Source organism: Microplitis mediator, chromosome 2 (assembly GCF_029852145.1).
Source record: "Microplitis mediator isolate UGA2020A chromosome 2, iyMicMedi2.1, whole genome shotgun sequence".
Lineage (NCBI taxonomy): Eukaryota > Metazoa > Arthropoda > Insecta > Hymenoptera > Braconidae > Microplitis > Microplitis mediator.
This window is the reverse complement of record NC_079970.1, coordinates 14,809,083-14,830,021: the sequence shown is the minus strand read 5'-3', so window position 1 is coordinate 14,830,021 and position 20,939 is coordinate 14,809,083. Positions and strand designations below refer to the sequence as shown.

At 36.4% G+C, this 20,939-nt stretch overlaps 1 protein-coding gene across 1 annotated transcript; it reads right to left on the bottom strand.

Annotated features, from left to right (window-relative positions):
• Positions 1-9,533: 9,533 nt before the first annotated feature.
• On the bottom strand, positions 9,534-10,226 carry LOC130678554 (ribonuclease H1-like). Its single transcript, XM_057485833.1, has one exon. It carries the CDS (start codon positions 10,224-10,226, stop codon positions 9,534-9,536), a length of 693 nt encoding a protein of 230 aa, XP_057341816.1.
• Positions 10,227-20,939: the final 10,713 nt, after the last annotated feature.

The following is a 20,939-nucleotide window of genomic DNA, read 5'->3' as shown; positions in this document are numbered from 1 at the left end:
CAATAGAAATAATTTAATTATTTAAATTATTTATAATATTGAATAAACGAATTAAAAATCGAAATTATTTTTAATTAAAATGATTCTATTTAAATTGTATAAATTCTGAATTTAATATTATAACGACTCGAGTAAGAAATAAAAATTCGATATTTAAAAGATTAAGGTTTCGCGTAATCAAGAGCTTGATAATTAATGGGCGCAGAGGACTAATTTGCGGCAGCTTTTATAGGCGCATTTCTAGGCGAGGGGTAACACGCGCGACCTTGAATTGAGATTTGTTACCAAAAACTAATGTTATTTGGAAGATTTGGTGAATTGCGGGGCGTGGTGTAGGGAAAAAGGCGTACGTGACCATTTTGAGTAGAAACTTCTAGAACAATACCCCCACCAAGAAGAATACACCCGTTCTCCATGTTATTAGATAGAGACTATTTTAAATTATTAATTACGGATTATTAATTTGATTTAAAGCATAGGTGTTTATTGATTATTAATCTCCTTATTATTATCTTTCGATTGATTCTAATTATTTCTTTTTATTATTATTGGTGTAGATGTTATTCGTATTTTTAATTATTATGGATTAGTTATGAATAATTTTTATATTATTCTTGGTTTAATTAATTAAGGTGGAAATTCGGGTCACGATGACATTTTTAATTTATAATTATTTCAATTATTTATCGAGTTATTCAAAGTGGTAATTCATAATAATTTCATATGTGTTAGTGAGAAGCGGAGGGATACATTACGTAGAGGAGCTTGAGCTGACCTTCACAGAGCTAATGTAAAGTCGTCTTACGATATTTTTAATTATTATGAGATAATTATGGAAAAGATTTATATCATTCTTGGTTTAATTGGTGAAGGTGGAAATTCGGATCACTATGACATTTTTAATTTATAATTATTTCAATTATTTATCGAGTTATTCAAAGTGGGAACTAATGATAATTTCATATGTGTTAGTGAGAAGCGGAGGGATACACTACGTAGAGGGGCGTGAGGCTAGTCTTCATAGAACTAGTATAAAGGAGCTTCATGACATTTGTAATTATTATGGGATAATTATGAGAAAAATTTATTTTATTCTTGGTTCAGTGAATTTAGGTAAAAATGCGGACTATTATGGCGTTTTTAGGTTGTAATTATTTCAATTATTTATCGAGTTATTTCAAGTGGAAATTTGGGATAATGTCATATGTGTTAATGAGAAGCGGAGGGATACATCTTACGGAGGGGCGGTAGAAGATGGGTCAAGCAGCACGTATCCCCAAATAAGGAGATTTTATAATGATGGCACGCGTCAAGAGAGAAGACCGCGAAAGCGCAAGCGTCGAATACAACACTTAGTTGAGTTATTAGAGGCAAAACTATATTCCTACATATGTGTTAGTGAAAGATAATGGGAACGAAATAGTAGATTCCCTGACTGATCTATGCCGGTTAGCCAGTCGGTATATAAGCTTTTATCCTAATCTCGCGTTTTTTGTCGTTACCCGCTGGACTATTATAATTCTCTCATGTTGTTATGAATAGGTGGCTATGAGGTTTATTATCTGTAGAACGTCAAAATTATTATTTATATTTCCTGTCGCGGTATGTTATAGTGGTTTCATGATATGTAGATTATGAATGATTATCCTATTTATTTTTCTCGTCAGTACGTTAGAATATTGCGTCTCCAATTTTTAATTTGTTTTTTTTTTATTTTATCTGGGGTCTCGTTTTTTTTGTTTCACATCAACAGTCTCAACAATCATCTGACCTTGAATATATAATATACTCTTTTATTATTAAATTTTTGTTATTTATTAAATCTTTAATGGTTTCTGGAATTTGACACGTTACGCCGTAACAACCCCCATGGTTGCATCTACAAAATTTTTCAAGAGCAATCACTCTACCGAGCACAGGCTTGCTTTCCGGTCACTAGTTGAATTCAAAGTTTTCAACAAAGAGTCGCAATTTGGTACATAGTATCTTTCAAACAAAAAAAAAACAAAACGCGTATAATTTTATTCAGGAAATAAAATTCGCAAACCATTAAAAATAAATATATATACTATATAAGAAGCGGCTGAGGCAGCCGTTCGGCACACGCGTGGCTCGGGCGATCACCGAAGTTAAGTAGCATTGAGCATGGCCACTACTTGGCTGGGTGACCGTTTAGCCACGCGTTGGGTTCGAACGAAGGTCTCTGACCGTTAGGCGCGGGATGAAGATCCAGTGATCGGTAAAATGGGAATTTTATCGACCACTGGAGCTTCACCCAAACCGAACTGTACTGGCAATGGTTTTCTCTGTGGTTTTCCTTGCCCCTATACCCCCACAGCCAAGGTGGAGGATAGGGTATCACCGTAATGGTACAGTACAGTATAAGCACAAGTCGGGCCACAGCCGCACAATGAAAAGCAGATAAAGAAAGGAAGCAGTTGCGATGTAAAGGCAAAAAGTGTAAAAGGTCGTACATGCGGCTATACACTGGAACAATTATTCATTCATTCATATATATACTATATATTTATAACAAATATACAAATAAAATAAAACCGACCACGTCGCTTTTATAAAAATACAAAACAAAGAAAAGAAAAGTTAAACAAAGAAAAAGTGTTATCGGTTGTGAGTCCGTAGTTAAGTGTTAATAGCACTGTTCAGTGCATTGAAAATTGAAAACCAGATATTGTAACTAACAGTGAATACATGCTGGAAAATAAAAGAAATAACCTTTAAAGAGTATCATCTCTAATTCCTTTGGGAAAATTAAAGGAATTTTATTCCATTAAAACACAAAACTAATCTAATAAAGAATAAGAAAATATCAGTGTATACTAAAGTGTAACAAATTTTTATGCATAAAAATAAAAGCCTTTAAAGAGTATCATCTCTAATTTCTACTAAGAAAAATTAAAGGTATTTTTGGTTTGTAAGCAATTAAAGTTTCATAGTTGAATAAAAGGAAAGAAAAAGTGAAAGACTGTTTTTGTGCTTCATTAATTAAAATTAAGTTAGTTAATATTGATCACCCTTCCTCGCCGGCTTATCGCTTGCACGAGAGAAAGAGAAATCGTCAACCAGTTCAAGGAACACATCTCAGGAGTCCAAGGGCCTACTACGAAGGAGTCTTCAAAAAAGGAAAAATAATCAACGAGAATTATCACAGCAAAGGTAGGAAGTTTATAAGTGACTATTTTATCTTTAAAATTCTTTAACAAATTTTCCATCGGCCTCAAAAATTTAATTGGAAAAAGGACGCTATAAATTCCAAATCGTATGTATCAATTCGCATATTCTATAACTCATTTTTAGTAACCTAAGAATTAAAAGAAAACTTACATCGAAACGTATCCCTAAAATAAAATAAAATAAGGCTTGAATAAAACATTTAAGCCGAAAATTGCATGTGTTAGTCCGAACGCCCCAATCCACGCAACCAAATAAAAATATAAATAATAGTCGGACATAACAGATCTGATCAGACATGATTGATACAAACTCATATATAATTAGATATAGGCCTATATATAATTAGATCTGATCAGACGTGACTGATATAAACCTATATGTAGTTATATATGTCTATGTATGATTAAATCTGATCAGATTTCATTGATATGAAACCTATAAATATTTATATATATATATATATATATATACTCAAATACATATATATATATATATATATATTTAAATAATATGACAATTTTTTAATATCAATGTTATTAAATTTTTATTCTGTCAACTATCAATCAAACTTAAATCCCCAATACTTAAAAAATTGTCAAAGGTTTCAGCAGCAATTTAAAAGTATAAAGTATCAATTTGATTATTTGAGTTAAGTAATGCCATAAACGTTTCTTAATTGTAAGTGTATAACAGACTAGAGGATCAGACTACAAACCATCGATAACCAAAGTTAAGCAGCATTAGCGTGGGACATTAATTGGATGGGTGACCTCGTAGTAAAATAATTGTCGATAGTTAATAATTTTTTTTTTTTATTTAATTTTAACCGACATTGATATTGATGAAGACAATAAATCCTAATCATACTACTTAATTAATAATTTACAGATATTCTAAATGAGATTCTAAAAATGACTATATTCGTTCATGCATGATTATATATAATCATATATGATCATGTATAAACAGATCAAGTTATGTATGATCATACCTGGCCAATTTTTGGATCTGATCATATATAGACAATTATGCATGATCATATATGATTAGACCAAATCTTTTTTCATCGGGATATTTTTCAATCTTAAACACAGAATTTAAAATAAAAATATTATCGCAAATAATTTGGGAAAATGTTACATTTTAGCAAAATACTGAACGGGTTATATGAATTTTTCATAAAACAATTTCGATATAAAAATATAAAAATTTTTAATAAAAAAAAATTCAGTTAGAAAAAAAATTACAAATTTCCTTAATCTTGTTTAATTATATAAATTAATGAACTTATTATGATTATATAATTCAATTATTTAATTTTAATTTATTTCAATTAAAAATGTGGACTCGTTATCAATTTACTGTGCTAGTGCGAGAAAGAGAGAGTAAGTTAGAATTCATTTCTTAAGAACAAAATTTTCTTATTTTCTTCAGCCAAGAAAATTTACTCTTTGCTCAAGTCAGTCATATAGCTTGTCTGGAAAAACTATATGACCAACAGGAGAATAGAATTTTGTTGGTACAACGAATTTATTTTCTTCAATCAAAAGATATTGTTATTGAATTAAGTAAATTAAGGTTCTTGTTTAAAAACAAAATTATTTATCTTAATAAATGTATTAACTTAGAATAAATACGTTCACCTTTAATATAAGTAAATAGTAAATCTTGAATAAATAACATTTTTCTTCAATTGAGGATATGAAGTATCTTGAATTAATAAATAAGTATTCTATTTCAATCGTAAAAGAGTTTTTAAGAAACGATGTATTGACGTAAAATTTAAAATTCGAGTAAATTTAATACTTGATCGAAGAAAATTCTGGCCTTCCTTCTTAGACCCAAAAAATTTCATGACTCAAGAAAATTGATATTCAGCCAACATACAGTAGTTTTTTTTTCTCTGTAACAATTTTAAGGGCAGCAACTTCAGCCAACACCTCGTCGCACTTCGTCAACGTTTCCTTCAATCAGGAAATTATACTTGACTGTATTCTAACTTCATCCAATTATGTATTCCAAATTATTTCCTCTAGAACCGCGAGCCGAGGTAATAAAAATAACGAACACCAAGATGCGGCAGCCTTTGACGCTTGAGAAGTTAATGTATCTTCCTTGCTGGCCCGCGTGAGTTCTAAACCGAGTTATGTTTAGGCAACCCTCTTTTCCTGTTTTCTATTTCTCTTAAACCGATTAGTGCATTTCCATTAATATGTTACGTCCTGGAGTCGTGTCGGCTTGTGATATGCCGGCGCGAATTATTTGAATTGGACGTGACTGTAGATCTTCGGATACATGGGTAGTTCTCGAAAGCTCGGAATAACTTGGTCGTTTATTAGAGAATAAATATGTTTGATTTATTCAAATAAAATAGAATAGTCGAAGAACTTGGTTGAAAATATACTTGAGTTTTACAATTACTATTGACAAATAACTTCGAGTCAAAAGAATAATATAATTTAATTAATTCGGGAGTTTACTTGCGTGTTCTATACCGCACTACTATAATTTCTGGATGATGTGAGAGTAAGTAAGAGTACGAGTGTGAGAAGAGAATGATGCATTGGACATCGGCTTTTTATATCTTTACGCGAGCCAACACCCTAGAGAAAAGTGAGATAAGGTATTGGGGCCTTATTCCCAAAAAGAGGTAGTTTCGTTATCATCGTTCGACGGGGATGCTGTTGCGTCAGCAGTTGGACGATCTGTTTTAACATATTTACTTTTTCGTGGAAACACTAATTTCACTTTTTTATTCTTTTGACAATCATTATTTGTCGTACAATTATTCTTATCTATTTTTATTTATTAAGATTCTTTTAGAGAAATCGGCGGTGATGAATAAATATTCTAATGCATTAAAAATATCTTATCTATCTGACTATTTTTAAATACATACTTATTAAGATACGTTTTAAAGAAAATATATTGTTATTAATAATTCTATTATTTAAATATATCGATTTGGCGGGTCTCAGGTCGGTCTCTTATTATTTAAGATTTAAAAATTGGCAGAGCCGTCTATTGAGTGGACGTAACAAATATTATCTAAACAGTCAAGTATACTATTGTGATGTCCTATCACGGTCGGTACGATTAAAGTGACACCGCGTAGATTATGAGATAAACGCGATTCCGCGGGATTATTTAAAGATATCAGCATTTAATTTTACAATATAATATACTCTGTCGTGTTTTAGTTATATCTTATCATATTTTTCTTTGGGAATTTCCAAACCATTTATTTAAGCTAGGCCTGGTCACTTAAGCATTTCTCTATTCTTCGAGATCATAAAATTGTAAGATCCCGGGAAAACCCATAGTCTTAGGAAACGTATTTTTCCCAAGTCTGTCCTTTTATTTAAAAAGATGGAATTTGTTCTAGACATAAGCTTTTTATTTTTTGTAAACGTAAAATATTTATAAATATTGTAAATGTAGTATTTAAGCTAAAAATAGTTGAGCCGATTAGAGACCCTAGTAAACTTGGGATACTCTAATGTTGGCAAAAAGGCAAGTCCAGAGCCATAAAAGATCGTACCCTGGGAAAAACCCTAACCACGCCGGATAACAGCACAGCTGCAGAGCAGACGGAGCCGGTGGTCAAGAGGAGATCCGATCCTGCTGGAGGAGGTCGCTCACGTGACGTCAGATGGACCAGTCCTAGGACAGACCCAACCCCCCACTCAAGCCATCAGCGCGGACTTGCCATAATTTTAAGTTATGCTAAGATAGAAAGATTGTGTGAGTCGAGTCGACAAGACGTGCTTTGTAAGCCTACTGATAAAATACAGACTTCTAGAATCATAACTATTTATTTAATTATTTTGTTTTATTCAAAGAGCCTGCAATCAAGCTTAAAGTTATGTTATATTTCTCTATTCATCGCGCTCTCGAAGTCGAATGTTTTAATATTCCCGGCCTAATCGACCCCGTCGATAAATTGGAGATCTCAAAAATAAACCTCCAGCCAACCGCTAGGAGGAGGCGATTACACTCTAAAATCCCACGGGAAGATCGTCTCGATATTGCACTCGAGGAGGCGTGGCAGGCTGCTTGTTACCGTTAAGTTCTATTTAAAATTCTCTCATCTTAAATTATATTTTCTTTTCCAAAAATCACCACACGGGTGAGTACCACTCGCGTAAAACACGAGGAGGCGTGAGTGATTTTTATAATAATTGATCAGTGTATGAACAGCGATTCTCGCCCGAGTGAATTGCTAATCCCTGATTGAAAAAGAGAATTAAAGAGGATTAAAAATTAATTGAATCCTTTTTAATTCTCCGCAGAGAATTAAATAGAATTAAGAAGAATTCACATTTAGAAATTTCCAATACTTTTTAATTCTCTTCAGAGAATTGAATAGAATTAAGAAGAATTCATGTTTATAAATTTTCAATACTTTTTAATTCTCTTTAGAGAATTAAATAGAATTGATAAGAATTCATATTTAGAAATTTCCAATACTTTTTCATTCTCGTCAGAGAATTAAATAGAATTAAAGAGAATTCATATTTAGAAATTTCCAATACCTTTTGTTATGTCCGACTATTATTTAGTTTAATATTTGGTTACGTGGATTAGGCGTTCGGACTAACGAATGCAATTTTCGGCTCAAGTGTTTAGTTCAAGCCTTATTTTATTTTTAGGGACACGTTTCGATGCGGATCTTCCTTTAATTCTAGTTATATCTGAAAAGAAATATCTTTCTATTTATATGTATATATTATATGTTAACCGGTACATACAGTCATGAAGTTATGGATTTCTTATTTCCTCCTAAGTTGAGGCTGATTGAAATTTTGTTATCGAGGTTAAAAGATAAAATAGCCACTTATAAACTTCTTACCTTTACGGTGATAATTCTTGTTCGATTACTTTTCTTTTTCCTTGGGGGACTCCTTCGTTGTGGACCCTTGAACCCTTGAAGTGTGTTCCTTGGACTGATTGCCGCTCTCTCTCTTTCTCTCGTGGAAACGATGTTCAAGTGAGGGTTGGTTGTTAATATTAACTAACTTATTTTTAATTAATAAAACACAAACACTGTTTTCACTTTGGTTTTCTTTTTATTTTAATTTAGAAACGTTAAATTTTAGCGATGATAAAATTCCTTTATTTTTCCTTAATAGAAATTAGAGATGATACTCTTTAAAGGCTTTGATCTTTATTTTTGTACATTTGTTGTTACACTTTTTTGTATACACTGATATTTTTCTACTCTCTATGATTTATTTTTATGCTTTACCGGAACAAAATTCCTGGGGACTCCTTCGTTGTGGACCCTTGAACCCTTGAAGTGTGTTCCTTGGACTGATTGCCGCTCTCTCTCTTTCTCTCGTGGAAACGATGTTCAAGTGAGGGTTGGTTGTTAATATTAACTAACTTATTTTTAATTAATAAAACACAAACACTGTTTTCACTTTGGTTTTCTTTTTATTTTAATTTAGAAACGTTAAATTTTAGCGATGATAAAATTCCTTTATTTTTCCTGAATGGAATTAGAGATGATACTCTTTTAAAGGATTGGACTTTTATTTTTGAGCATGTATTCACTTTTCTTTACAATATTTATTATTTCAATTTAATTACACTGAACAATGCTATTAAGCACTTAACTACTAACTCACAACCGATAACACTATTATTTATTGGAATTTTCTTTTCCTTTGTATTATAAATTTTTGTCTTCGCTGTGCGATTTTATTTTGCTTTCTTTGAGCTGTATATTTTAATATACTTTCTTCACTGTATATATTTTCTTCACTGCTATAACTTTTTCTTTACTTTTCTTTTCTATATTTGTTATAAATAGATAGTATATATATTTATTTTATTGGTTTGATAATTTTATTTCCTGAATAAAATTATTTGAGAGATTTTTGGAAGGATTCTGCTATACCTAATTTGCGATTCTTCGCTGAAACTAATGAACTGATAACCGAAAAGCAAACCGGTGCTCGGTAGAGTGATTTGCTCTTGAGAAATTTTGTAGATGCAACCATGGGGGTCCGAGTTTGGGAAGGGGGGGTTTTCAACGTCTTACATAGTAAGAGATGTCCCGTTGACGGAATTTAATTTAGCTCAATGCTAATTGTGGGTGTTACCACGCATTGGAATAATTGTTGTTAAAAAGTAAGTGGGGAACTTAAGAAGGATCAGAGAATGAAAGACAGAAGAAAGAAATCTGGTATGACGTTCTGTATCACTCAATTGAACCCATCCTGGTTTCTCTTATGAGAAAATGGAATATTTATTCCCTAAGAGTGTTCAACATGAGTTTGAAAAAAGTTTGCGAAGTCGGACATAACATCCCCCCCCCCCCAAGCTCAGAGATGGATCTATCTCTTTGAGCTTGCAGTTGATAAAGGAATGTTGAACCCTTCTCTTGATTTGGATTGTTCGAATAATCTGGCTCCGCTTTTAGCCAATTGGTCAGCTTGCTCATTGCCATAGATTCCCTCATGGCCGGGAACATGATGGATTTTAATGTCCCTGGCTTTCATTTGGGCTTTGACGTATTCGAGTTCTTCTTTATACGAAACAGGCTTTCCCGTGGAAGTAGTCCAATCTCGCTTTTCCCAATTTTCATACCAGATGGTGAGGCCGTTGCATAAGTACTCCGAATCAGTAAAAAGGTCTATTTTTGTTAAGTCGAATTTTCTTATAATTTTTAAAGCCTGAAGAATGGCCTCTAATTCGGCACCATTATTAGTGTTTCTGTCAAAGCATGGAAGAGAAAGATTTTGAGGATGGTTTGGTCCAAAATAGATTCCTAGACCCGTGGCTGGTTCTGAAGTACCATTGCGAAAACACAACCCGTCCGTGAAGATGGTGATGCGGCCTTCGACGTTTCTTTCGAATTGTACTGGGTGGATAATTGGTTTCCAATGTTGTAAGTATTTATGAACTTCCTTTAGAGATGGCAATTGCTTAAAGATTGGATTCGGATAAGCGAGGATTTGGTCTCGGCAATCCTCCCAAGTGTGATATATTCCGGGTTTGTGGCCGCTGAGAACCACATAGAACGGCATCTTGCTGAGCAAGGGCGAAAATGAAATGTCCGTAGGCTAGTGGATGAATTTGGAAGGGTTTAATTTTAAGGAGGTTAACTCGGTCCGCCAGGGTAGGCCCAAAGGTAAATAATACGAACTTATGTGCGTTATGGTTGTGAGTTTTGGCTTATGCTAGATACTTATATATTTTATTCTAACTTATATATATATATATATGTCGAAATTATTGAACAGGAGATATGAGCCTATCACTAGAACTGAAGGTTTCCCCGCTAATACCTTTTTCTTTTTGGTTGGATTCTAAAACATGGCCCCTTCTGGTTCCGAGGGTTTACAACCACTGTTCCTAGTGATAGCTCCAACTCTGTAATAAAACATATTTTATGAAAACTGACAAATGCTTGATATAACTATTCTAATGGGAAACATATGTTTTACAGATCCTTATAATCTAATAGATTAATGCACTTATCTTATCACAATACATGACTATTCATAATGTTATTATTATTATTATTATTATTATTCTTATTTTTTTTTTTTTTTTTTTTTTTTTATAAAATTCCTTTATTTTTCCTTTATAGAAATTAGAGATGATACTCTTTAAAGGCAATCTATTTTAAAATTTTATTTTTTTTTGTTTGTTAAAATTTTTTTTTTGTAATACTACTTGGAATAACCTAGGATTCCTCTATGTTTTGCTAACAGAAAATTGAGATGATACTCCTAGCGGAATTATAAAGTATTACATTTAACTATTTAATTCTAAGTATGGCTAAATCTTATTTCTTAACTGTACTATACTTATTATTAATCCGACTCTACTAGAACTCAGTAAGGTTTGCTGCTTCCCTGGGTGTTGACTTGAATTCCATTGAGTATCTCCTTGGATGGAAGCAGGATGGTGACGAGCTGCAGCTTGATGTCGCCTTCTCTTTTCGATACCGAATTTGTTTTCCCTGGATTGGGTTTGCAGATGCCGCGCTGTTAGACCGAGTAGAGCTTTACAACCCCTACCGACAGGTGGTTTTTCTTGGGAAAGATAACGAGTTTCTGCACGTCCTTTGGGCTGAGTTCCAGAATCTCCATCACCTTTTTCTTCGTCGTTTTTCTAGGCAATCCGTAGATCAGAAGTTTGAGCGTAGGTTGGTTCACCTCATCACAGATTTTGGGCATGGGTTTGGCGGTCTTTTCGCGTATGGTAATGTCATGATAGTATTCGAAATCGCCATCCTGAGGATCAATTGGATATATCCTCGAGTGATTTGATCTCGCGTTGAGATCCCTCGTACGCTTCGCGGCTCCCTCCTGCGCGGGGTATTTATATTTCTCCAGATGTACCTTGGCTTTATTCTGGACCATGATCCAGGGATTGACACGTTTGGACATATTTATTGAGATGGACTGGTGTACATGGACTGGTATAGGGTGTCTTTAAATTAAAACTAAGATTATATGAGTCTTTCCTTTATAAGGAAATGGAGTCGATGCTCCTCTTACTTGCTAAACTACTACTACTGAATCTATTATTGGGGAGCTTATAGGTATTATTTTGTAGCTCTGCCACAAATACTTATTCAGTAAGGGTATCTCAACCGAGATTATAATTAGGTTATCTGATCTTGCAGCAGAGATTCTTGCTATTTTTGTTACTGTTAGGAGTGAGTTTGAATGGCCCGACTATCAATTGAAATTTTTTTTTTTTCGAACGGCTCAAAAGGTGTGTCAGTTATTATCATAGGTTGCCGGGTCTTTATTCGCGATAATTTTTCGCGCTGACAAACGTCGCAATTTTGAATAAATTCATGTACGTCCTCTTTCATTCCGGGCCAATAATACCGCTCGCGTATTTTCCAAAATGTTTTTAATACGCCTTTATGTCCTCCGATCAGACTCGAGTGATGTTCGGTAATTATTGGTATTTTTTGGTTTTCTGTAGGGCATATTATTTTACCCTTAGTAAATGTGAGATTTATAGGGCAAAATCTGAATATTTTATTCAAATAAGGTTATATTCCCTCCCTTATTTCATCACCATTTTCAGCTATTCTTAGAGTTAATATTTTGTATTTTTCTAAAGCGCCTCTTAATCTATACAGAGCGTTCGATATCATTTCCGGAGTGGTTTTATCAAAGTGACGCGGTTTGAAGATCACCTCGAAAACGCGATTTTTTCCGTACTGTGTTACGAACACCTGTCCTACCTTAGGTTTATTTATCTTAAATTCCGCTTCCGAAATATAATTTAGTGCTTGCAGCAGCTTGGGTACTGGCTGAGTGAATTTACAATCCGCGGAAAGGAAATAAGCTATATTATCCCTAACATAAGTGAGTCCGTCCCGACTATAAGAAATTCTTAAAAGAGGTTCCCCTATTGATTCGGGACCGGTTATATTTTTATTAGTTAATTCAGGACCCTTTGGGTTCCTACTTACGTCCGATAACTCTGGTTCCGTTTCAAAAAATTTACTTATCCTGTGTGCTATAACGGCTTCGGGTAATGGGTAACTAGGGCTTGGTTTCAAAGAAATTGTTGTTTCTATATTTGTATTTTTATATGGTTCAGGTTTTTCAATTTCGTTTAGGGTAATCTGTTTCGGGGGGTTTGTGTCCGGATTCTCTTTGGGTCGTTCAGATGGACTCTCGGGAGTTACGTTTAAATCTAATGTAAAGGGTGACCGTGTCGAAAAACAGATCTTTTCTCCAATAGGAGTTTTTAATAATTTATAAGCTCCGTCATCCCAGTACATCCCTCCGAAGGAGGACATGAGTTGTCGGTTGAGGGAAGATGTTACCTCTCCGAAAGAGGGTACCGTTACTTGTTGGGGGCTTGCGTTTGTAGCCTCGTCTGCTGACGAAAGCTCAGAGGTCTCCAATTCTTTATAATTAGGTCTTTTGTAAAGGTGGTCGGTTGATCTTGACTCACCCATTCTTTGTCTTAGCCTTGAAGCGATTGTTTCTCGAGGTACCGGAAAGACAGGTTTTCCCTTCTCCGAAGGGTTGGGTTTGTCTATTTTTCTAGGTCTACTTGGTCCTCTTTTGGTTGGTATATTCTGAGGATTATCAATCGGACACATGCTGGTTCTAGACGTTAACAAAAACCATTGGTCCCGACCATTGTTAATGAAAGGAATGGTACGTGTTGGTATGTCTATTAAGGGGGGGGGGGTAAGGTTTTTAAATTATTTAAAAAAATTTTTTTTTTCAATTTTTTTTCTGAATGAACAATATGTCGAGAATATTGTGCACAAATTTTAAATCAATCCGAGTAAAACTAACGGAGTTACAGCGTTTCAAATGACCGGCCAGTATACCTGATTTTTATACCTGCCCGACCTGCCCCGACATACCCCTAGTAGAAATCAGCTGCAATATTCTTTGTTCTTTCGAATCCCTTTCTCCGGCTGTGTGTCTTTCAAAGGATGTAAACTGATGACTCAATATGAGTATAAAAATTCATATTCTTTGATTGATAGTTTATTTCAAATTTTCACGAATAAAAAACTTTAAATGGATTTTCCCGAAAACGTTATTTTTAAAGTCCGTGAACATCATAACTCAAAATGTACTGAACCGATCCCTTTGAAAATTTGAACATTACTTCTTCACATAAATCAACAGGTAACTACGAAGAGTTTTTTTTTTGTTTTTCATTTTTTTCTATTTTTTAATAACAAATTAACCGCGATTTTTTGAGCTAAAATCGCGTTTTTCACTTCCAAGTGCTGCAAAAAATCGGAAAAAAAAAAAAAACTCTTCGTGGTTACCTCGAGAAATACATCAACTTTAAAATGCATATCAATTTTTTTTTTCCGATGATCCGGTAACGAGCCTCAGGAGATTCTACGTCACCAGCTTATTAATCAATATTTTTCGTTGAAAATTTTTTCTGATATTCCTTAAAAGTTGTACAATAATATGTGATTAAGTTTAATGAAATTATATTACTCATCTCGCCGGGAAAAAATCACAAAAATATGCGTTTTTTTCGCCTTTAAAACCCTACCCCCCCCCCCCTTAATGTCAGTGAATGTTTGTTATATGACAGTTCCGCTTTTTCTGTTTTTAAAATGTCATTACCGATTATACCCATACAGGCGATGGGAAAATCATCTCTTACAATATGAAATTCGAATTCTTTAAAAAGAGATTTGGACTCGAAAATTCTTAACCAAACTACTTCTAAGGTTTTAATGATTTTAGTACCTACTCCGCTTAATTCTAAGGTTCTACTAGTGTCTACAGATAAACAGGGCTTTAAAACTTTTAATTTTACCAGGCTAACGTCCTCGCCTGTGTCAATCAGGAATTTTTGCTGATTTTCATGCAGATCGCTACATGATGACTAGATAATAGGCCCGGAATCAAGGTTCAAAATAACCCTATGGTTTTGTGTATTGTATACAATAGGAATGGGACGTATAGGCCTATTTCCCAAAACCATAGAGTTAGTGAAGAACGAAATAATTGCCTTGTTACTATCAAAGAACTCATTACCGGTTACTGCGTCGTATTTATTAATGGGGGCCGTTGTTACGAAGAAGTCGATATTCAAATCCCAGAGTTTAAATGTTGTTATACCGATTATCGGAACGGACTCGTGCGTAGTTCCATTAACTGATTTCGAGGTCTCGTAGACTTCGACTTCCCCGTTTAGTATAAATAAGTTGATAAAATTATGAGAGGATCCTGTGTCTAGCAACACAGATAAAGGTTTATTAAAGTATTTTGGATTGTTTAGAGTTATCACCGAACCATTTCCTATTGTTCCGGAGAGGGTTTTACATTGGATTTCTTTTGCAGGCTCGCCGCGTGGGTTGGGCTCTGCGCGCTGCGTCTCTGAGGGGGTGGGGTAGTTTGGTTGCTCGACATCCCCCCCGTGGGTCGAGCACCGTTGGAGTTTAAATTACGGCTGTCTAGGGTTTCGACGCGTTGTAACAATTCTTCGTATTTTTTCCGTAGAAATTCTAGTTCAGTGTTTTTATTGTCTGGCGCTTGAACAGGCGCCTTTTCGTGAAATTGAACGCGTTTCGCGATACGATACCCCTCTGGCTTTGTAATCGGGTCCGCTACATTGCCAAGGTTAGGTTTTGGAGTGTCCCCTGCTTCATTTATCGGAGGGTTGGCTTTCCGATTTAGTTTGGGGGAATAAGAAAAAGACTCAGTCTCTTTGTTAGGATCTGGGCCGTACTTGGGGGGGTACAGGGTGGTATGTTCTCTACGGGCTCTTTGTTGATTCTGAAAATCGTCGTAATCTCTGGAAAACTTAGAGTTCTCCCACGCGTCCGCGCGAGCGTTTTCGCTATCGTACCTCCGTACCCGATTCAAGTTGCTGGTGTAATCCCCCGTGAGTTTAATCATATCCTTAACTTCTTCGAAAAGTGGGGTCAATTGGATAGCTTCGTCTTTCATTTGCTTAGCGAACTTGAGTCGAAGCGGTTTTGGTAAATTTTCAAAAAATATTTCTTTAGCGTCTGCGCATGCAGACGCATAAGCTGCGCGTCCATTAGTTTCCTTATCTTTGACTGCTTTTAGGCTGTTCAAAATGTCTTTTATACGATAATAAAATTCTTCGACGGATTCGTCGCGTTCCCGTTGGCACCTTGCAAGCTTCCGACTTAAAAATCTGATCGGGTTCTGCGGCCTGAACTCTTTCCTAAGAATTTCTAACACTTCTTTTACCGTAGTTAATTCTTTGGCCTCTACGTATCGTCTAGCTCTCCCTCTTAGCCTGCTTAAAAGATGGGCCACATATACCTCCTGGTTGTTTTGAGATAGCAGGTGTTGTTGTGTAACTGACCTATCAAACTGTTCATACGTTATTTCGCCATCGCCCGAAAATATGGGAATAGTAGCTGAGAAATCTCTTGCCGGAGTGTAGAATCTTTCGCGCTCGAGCTCCTCCTTTTGGCGAGCAAGTTCCTTTCCACACATTTTATTCGGAATTAAAACTAAACCTAAGATATTTATTCCTAATAGCTACCTAGATGCTTAGAGTTGTCAAAATTATCACTTTTGTTCTCAATTAAGAGAAAAGAGTTACTAACTCGGAAGCAATATTTTGATGTTTAGATATGACTATACATATACATAAGCATACATGTTTTTGTATGTGGACAACTAACTCAAACTAATCCTAATGCTCTTTTTCGAAAAGTACAAGAGAGAAAAGAGGAAATGAAAATTTTAATTGTTTTGTATAATTACATGTATTATGTCTCGAGTTTATTTTAATTTCTCTATCGTATGAAATATTAGAATTTTTATGTACGTTCAATAATAATAATACTAACAAAAAAAAGAATATTAATCAGATTATAAAAATAATTATTTGGTATATATTCTTTTGTTTTCTTTTCCTCATTATATTTTTTTTTAAAGATTGGATTTCGATACTTGGCTATGATAACTGAAGTAAAATCTATTCACACGGTCCCAACTGCCGAGTGGACGTAAATATAAGATAAATTATTTTATTTATTAAATTGCTGACGCGAGTAAGATGATATATATATATATATATATATATATTTCTTACAATTATTTAATATGATACCCACTCTGTGGTGTGCTGACGCTTACTTTTCGGTTAATATTTTTATAAGTCTTTTCACGCAACACCAAGTTATTTAATTAGCATTTTTGTTGCAAACCCTGAAGAAGTTTTTTAACATTATCAGTGAGTGTTAAATCTTGTGCCTCGGACACGTTTTTATTAAGTTTCGAATTTTTTAAAGTTCCGGCTGTTGGAATCTAGGTTAATAACCTATGATTATTGGGTATGAATGTAATCTGCGCAAGCGCTGATACGGCAGTTGGCAACACTGTGGTCGAGGAGCCTAGTCCCTCGTGTGAACTACCAGCGACCGCTACAAATACTACTTCTCCTCCTCCAACTCAACCAGCGGGAAATTTAAACGCAAGCAATAACATCTCCAATTTTCTTTCAACTCCCACGACCGTAATAAAGGATACATCAATACTCACACCCAGGAGCGGTAGAGGCCGGCCTTCCCTGGCAGAATCTTTGAAAAAACATCGCCCTGATCACACTAGTTCATTACCAGATCTGTTCAATAAATCTAAGAAGAGGCTCAGAGACTCTGGACCCAAGACCAGCCCGCCTGAGAAACTACAGCGTTCATCCTCTTCGCCACCTTCAGTCCGGCAGCTTAAAAATAACATGGGAGAAAGCAAGGAGCTTTTAGACGCTATCCTCAAAAACATGGACAAATGGAGATCTGAAGACAAAGCACACCTCGACAAAGTCAAATTGGAGCTATCAGTTGAAATCGCTGACGTTAAACTATCAAGCGCCACGCTAATTCAGTCGATTAAAAAAGATTTTGCTGCTGAAAATGCGGCTCTCAGATCGGAGATTGCTGACCTAAAATCCCGACTGGAATTGCTGGAGCATTCTATTGCCTCCTCTGCTCTCGATCCTGGGTGTCCCTCAAAACTAACCTCTCAAGTTGTCACTCACCCATCTGCGATTGAGAACCAAGTCATAAGATCTTCTATCTCCGCTGTCGAAAAACACCTTAGAAGAAATAACGTAGTCATCAGAGGCTTAGTATTTGATAAAGTTAATCCTACCAGCTCAGTAAGTAAATTTTTAGAGACTCACTTTAATGTTGAAAACTGTATTTCCAGCGTAACTGTGTTTGGGAAGGAAAATAATAAACTCAAAGTCACCCTCAAGGATCAAAACGTCAAAAACATTGTTATGCAGAAGAAAAAGAACCTCAAGACCCCAGTCTACATTAACCACGACTTAACCCCCGAAGAGGAGCGATTGGAGAAAAGTATAAGGGATTTGGGTAAAAAACTCACGCAAGAAGGAAAGAAGGTTAGATACGGGCATCTTAGAGCCTACGTAGATGGAATCCCCCACAAATTGGACCCAACCAGCAAAGTTTTGGTCCGCTCTTCCAACTGGACTAGCCGCTTCGCCCCACATAACCCTCAAACACTTCAAGAAGATACACTAGCTCAAATGGATACAGACAATTGCAATAGCACAAAAAACGACCAATAAGTCACACAACAGTAAAGCTCACGTTTTGGAACGTCCACGGGTTTAATAACCTAGTTGAAGCAATTGATGAACTCGACTCATTGTATGTCAGCGCCTCTGAAACCTGGTTATCGAATATACCCTCCTTTTGGCCTCCCTTGCCAAAACAATGGCAGGTGTCCTGGAGTCCCGCCACTAAACTCCACAATCTGCCAGGGAGAGCCAGAGGAGGACTCGTATCCTTGGTGAACAATTCTGCTCATCATAAAGTTTTGGCTTCCAGCCGCTCGTGGATTGCTTCATTAATAACACTAGCAGACACACGTATAGTTACCATTTCTATTTACTTCAGCCCTGACTCTGATCTCTATAAGGAACTTGATGAACTGCAACTTTTGATAAATCATATTTGTTCGGAAATACCACATGATATTTTTGTATTTGCGGGTGACTTCAACGCCAGGCTTGGTTCGTTGGGAGCCTACGACCCTAATGTACTGGATTCTCCCTACCTATCCCCAGCCAGAGACTCTATGGACAGCTCTACAAATCAGAGAGGCAAGATGATCCTGGACTTCATGGACACCAATAGTTTCGTACTTTTAAATGGCCGCACTTTAAGAGACACTCCAGGACGATTCACATTCTCAAACAAAAACGGTCAGAGCACCGTGGACCTAATTTGGATCAGCACACTAGGGCTACATCTCGTCAAAGATATGGAAGTCAACCTTGTCATTACCAATTCAGACCATTTTCCGGTTACAGTTGAGCTCTTTACTCCAAACCCAAACTATACAGAAGTGGTGGATCTGGCTTGTAAACAGGACAAACTCCCTATTCTTCGTTGGAAGCCAGAACAGAGAGATGCGTATAGAACATCGATGAGCTGGTCTCCCCTCGTTTCGACACACTCTGTTACCGACAACATAAATAGCCTATACAAAAATCTTTGTCTCGGTATAACATCGGCAGCTAAACACTGTTATATGCTTAAGCCTATTCGCGCAAGTACGGGGCACACTAACAAACCTTGGTTTGATAAAGATTGTTATCACCTGAAACAGAGAGTAAACCTGTCGCTTAAACTTTGTAAATTAGCCTGCAACGACCGACTAGCCTGGAAAGATTATCACTCTTTAAAAAGCGAATTCTACTCGCTGATAGAACTTAAAAAAGCCGAACACGTTAGGCAAATTAGACAAAAATTTAACAACGTCAGTAACCCAACAGAATTTTGGAAAGTCATCAGGTCCGCCAGGGGCTTCTCTCCTCATCTTTCCACTATCTCTCTCCACGAATGGGAGAAATTTCTCAACAGCACTTACCCCGCTAGATCCACCGTCTCCTACTCCTTCCCAAATACCGAAGTAGTTACACTAGATGACGAGATTACCATGGCCGAACTCATCAAAAGTCTCTCTAAAGTCAAGCAGCGCAAAGCTGCAGGCTCTGACGGCATTTCGAATGAATTTCTGAAAGAACTTCCAGATAACTGGCTCCTTTATACTCTCGCATTGTTCAACAAGATTCTGGGATCCGGCACCGCACCCAGTGACTGGTCCAGCGTGATCATGTGTATGCTTCACAAGAAGGGTGACGCCATGGACCCAAACAACTATCGTGGCATAGCATTGGTCAACTGCCTGGCCAAGGTATTTACCCAGATTCTCCATGATCGAATCAAGAAATGGGCTGAAGAAAATAATTTGATCCCCGAGGAGCAAGCTGGTTTCCGCTCTGGCCGTGGTTGTGAAGATAACATCTTTAACTTAATCTCCTTGTTACAAGTACAAGCGCGTTTCAAAGGCGTTCCTGCTCACGCCCTTTTTATTGACTTTAGGAGAGCTTTTGACTCTGTTCCTCATCAGAAGCTCTGGGAGAAGCTAGCCAGACTTGGTCTTAGTTCCAAGATCTTACGACTTCTGAGTAACCTATACAGCAATATTCACATGAGAGTGCGTAGCAACGGGGAATTATCAGAGCCGATCGACATTACGGAGGGAGTACTCCAGGGTGAAATCCTCAGCCCGCTCCTCTTTAGCCTGTATATCAGTGACATCATCTCCTTCTTCAAGGTCAGGGATGCGGAGGGCTTCTACATTGGATTAGTAGAGGCGTTAATGCTCCTCTACGCCGACGACATTGTTCTCTTAGCCGCCACGATCGCCCGCCTACAAAAAAGTCTACGAATTTTACTAGAATATTGCTCGCTAAACGGCCTTTCTGTCAACGTTGCGAAAACTAAGGTTTTAACTGTTAGTCATAACGGTAGAAAACGTACTCCTGCTATCTTGAAGTACAACGGCTCTATAGTTGAATCGGTGCGCTCGTACTCCTATCTGGGAGTAAACTTCTGCAACTCTATACTAGGTAACACTTCCATTGAGGAAGCTGTCAGGAAGGGTAAGATAGCTGCGGGCACCGTACTCACGATTCTCTCAAGAGTTAAAGGGGAATCCTGGCTGGGAAAACTGAAGCTGCATCACAGCATTACACGCGCTACACTAACTTACATGTCCCACCTGTGGTGCCTAAAACCTGACTTCCTAGAGAAGCTGGAATCTGCCAACCTGTTCTTTTTCAAACGTCTATTCACTCTACCTCGCTGCACTCCTGGTTATATCATCAGACTCGAGCTCGACATTGACCACGTCTCAGTACCGGTCTTGAAAGCGGCCATGAAATGGGTCATCAAGATTCTGGATATGCCT

Excerpts from the sequence above, each read along its gene's own strand:
- LOC130678554 (XM_057485833.1), bottom strand. The coding sequence starts at position 10,226 with ATGCCGTTCTATGTGGTTCTCAGCGGCCACAAACCCGGAATATATCAC.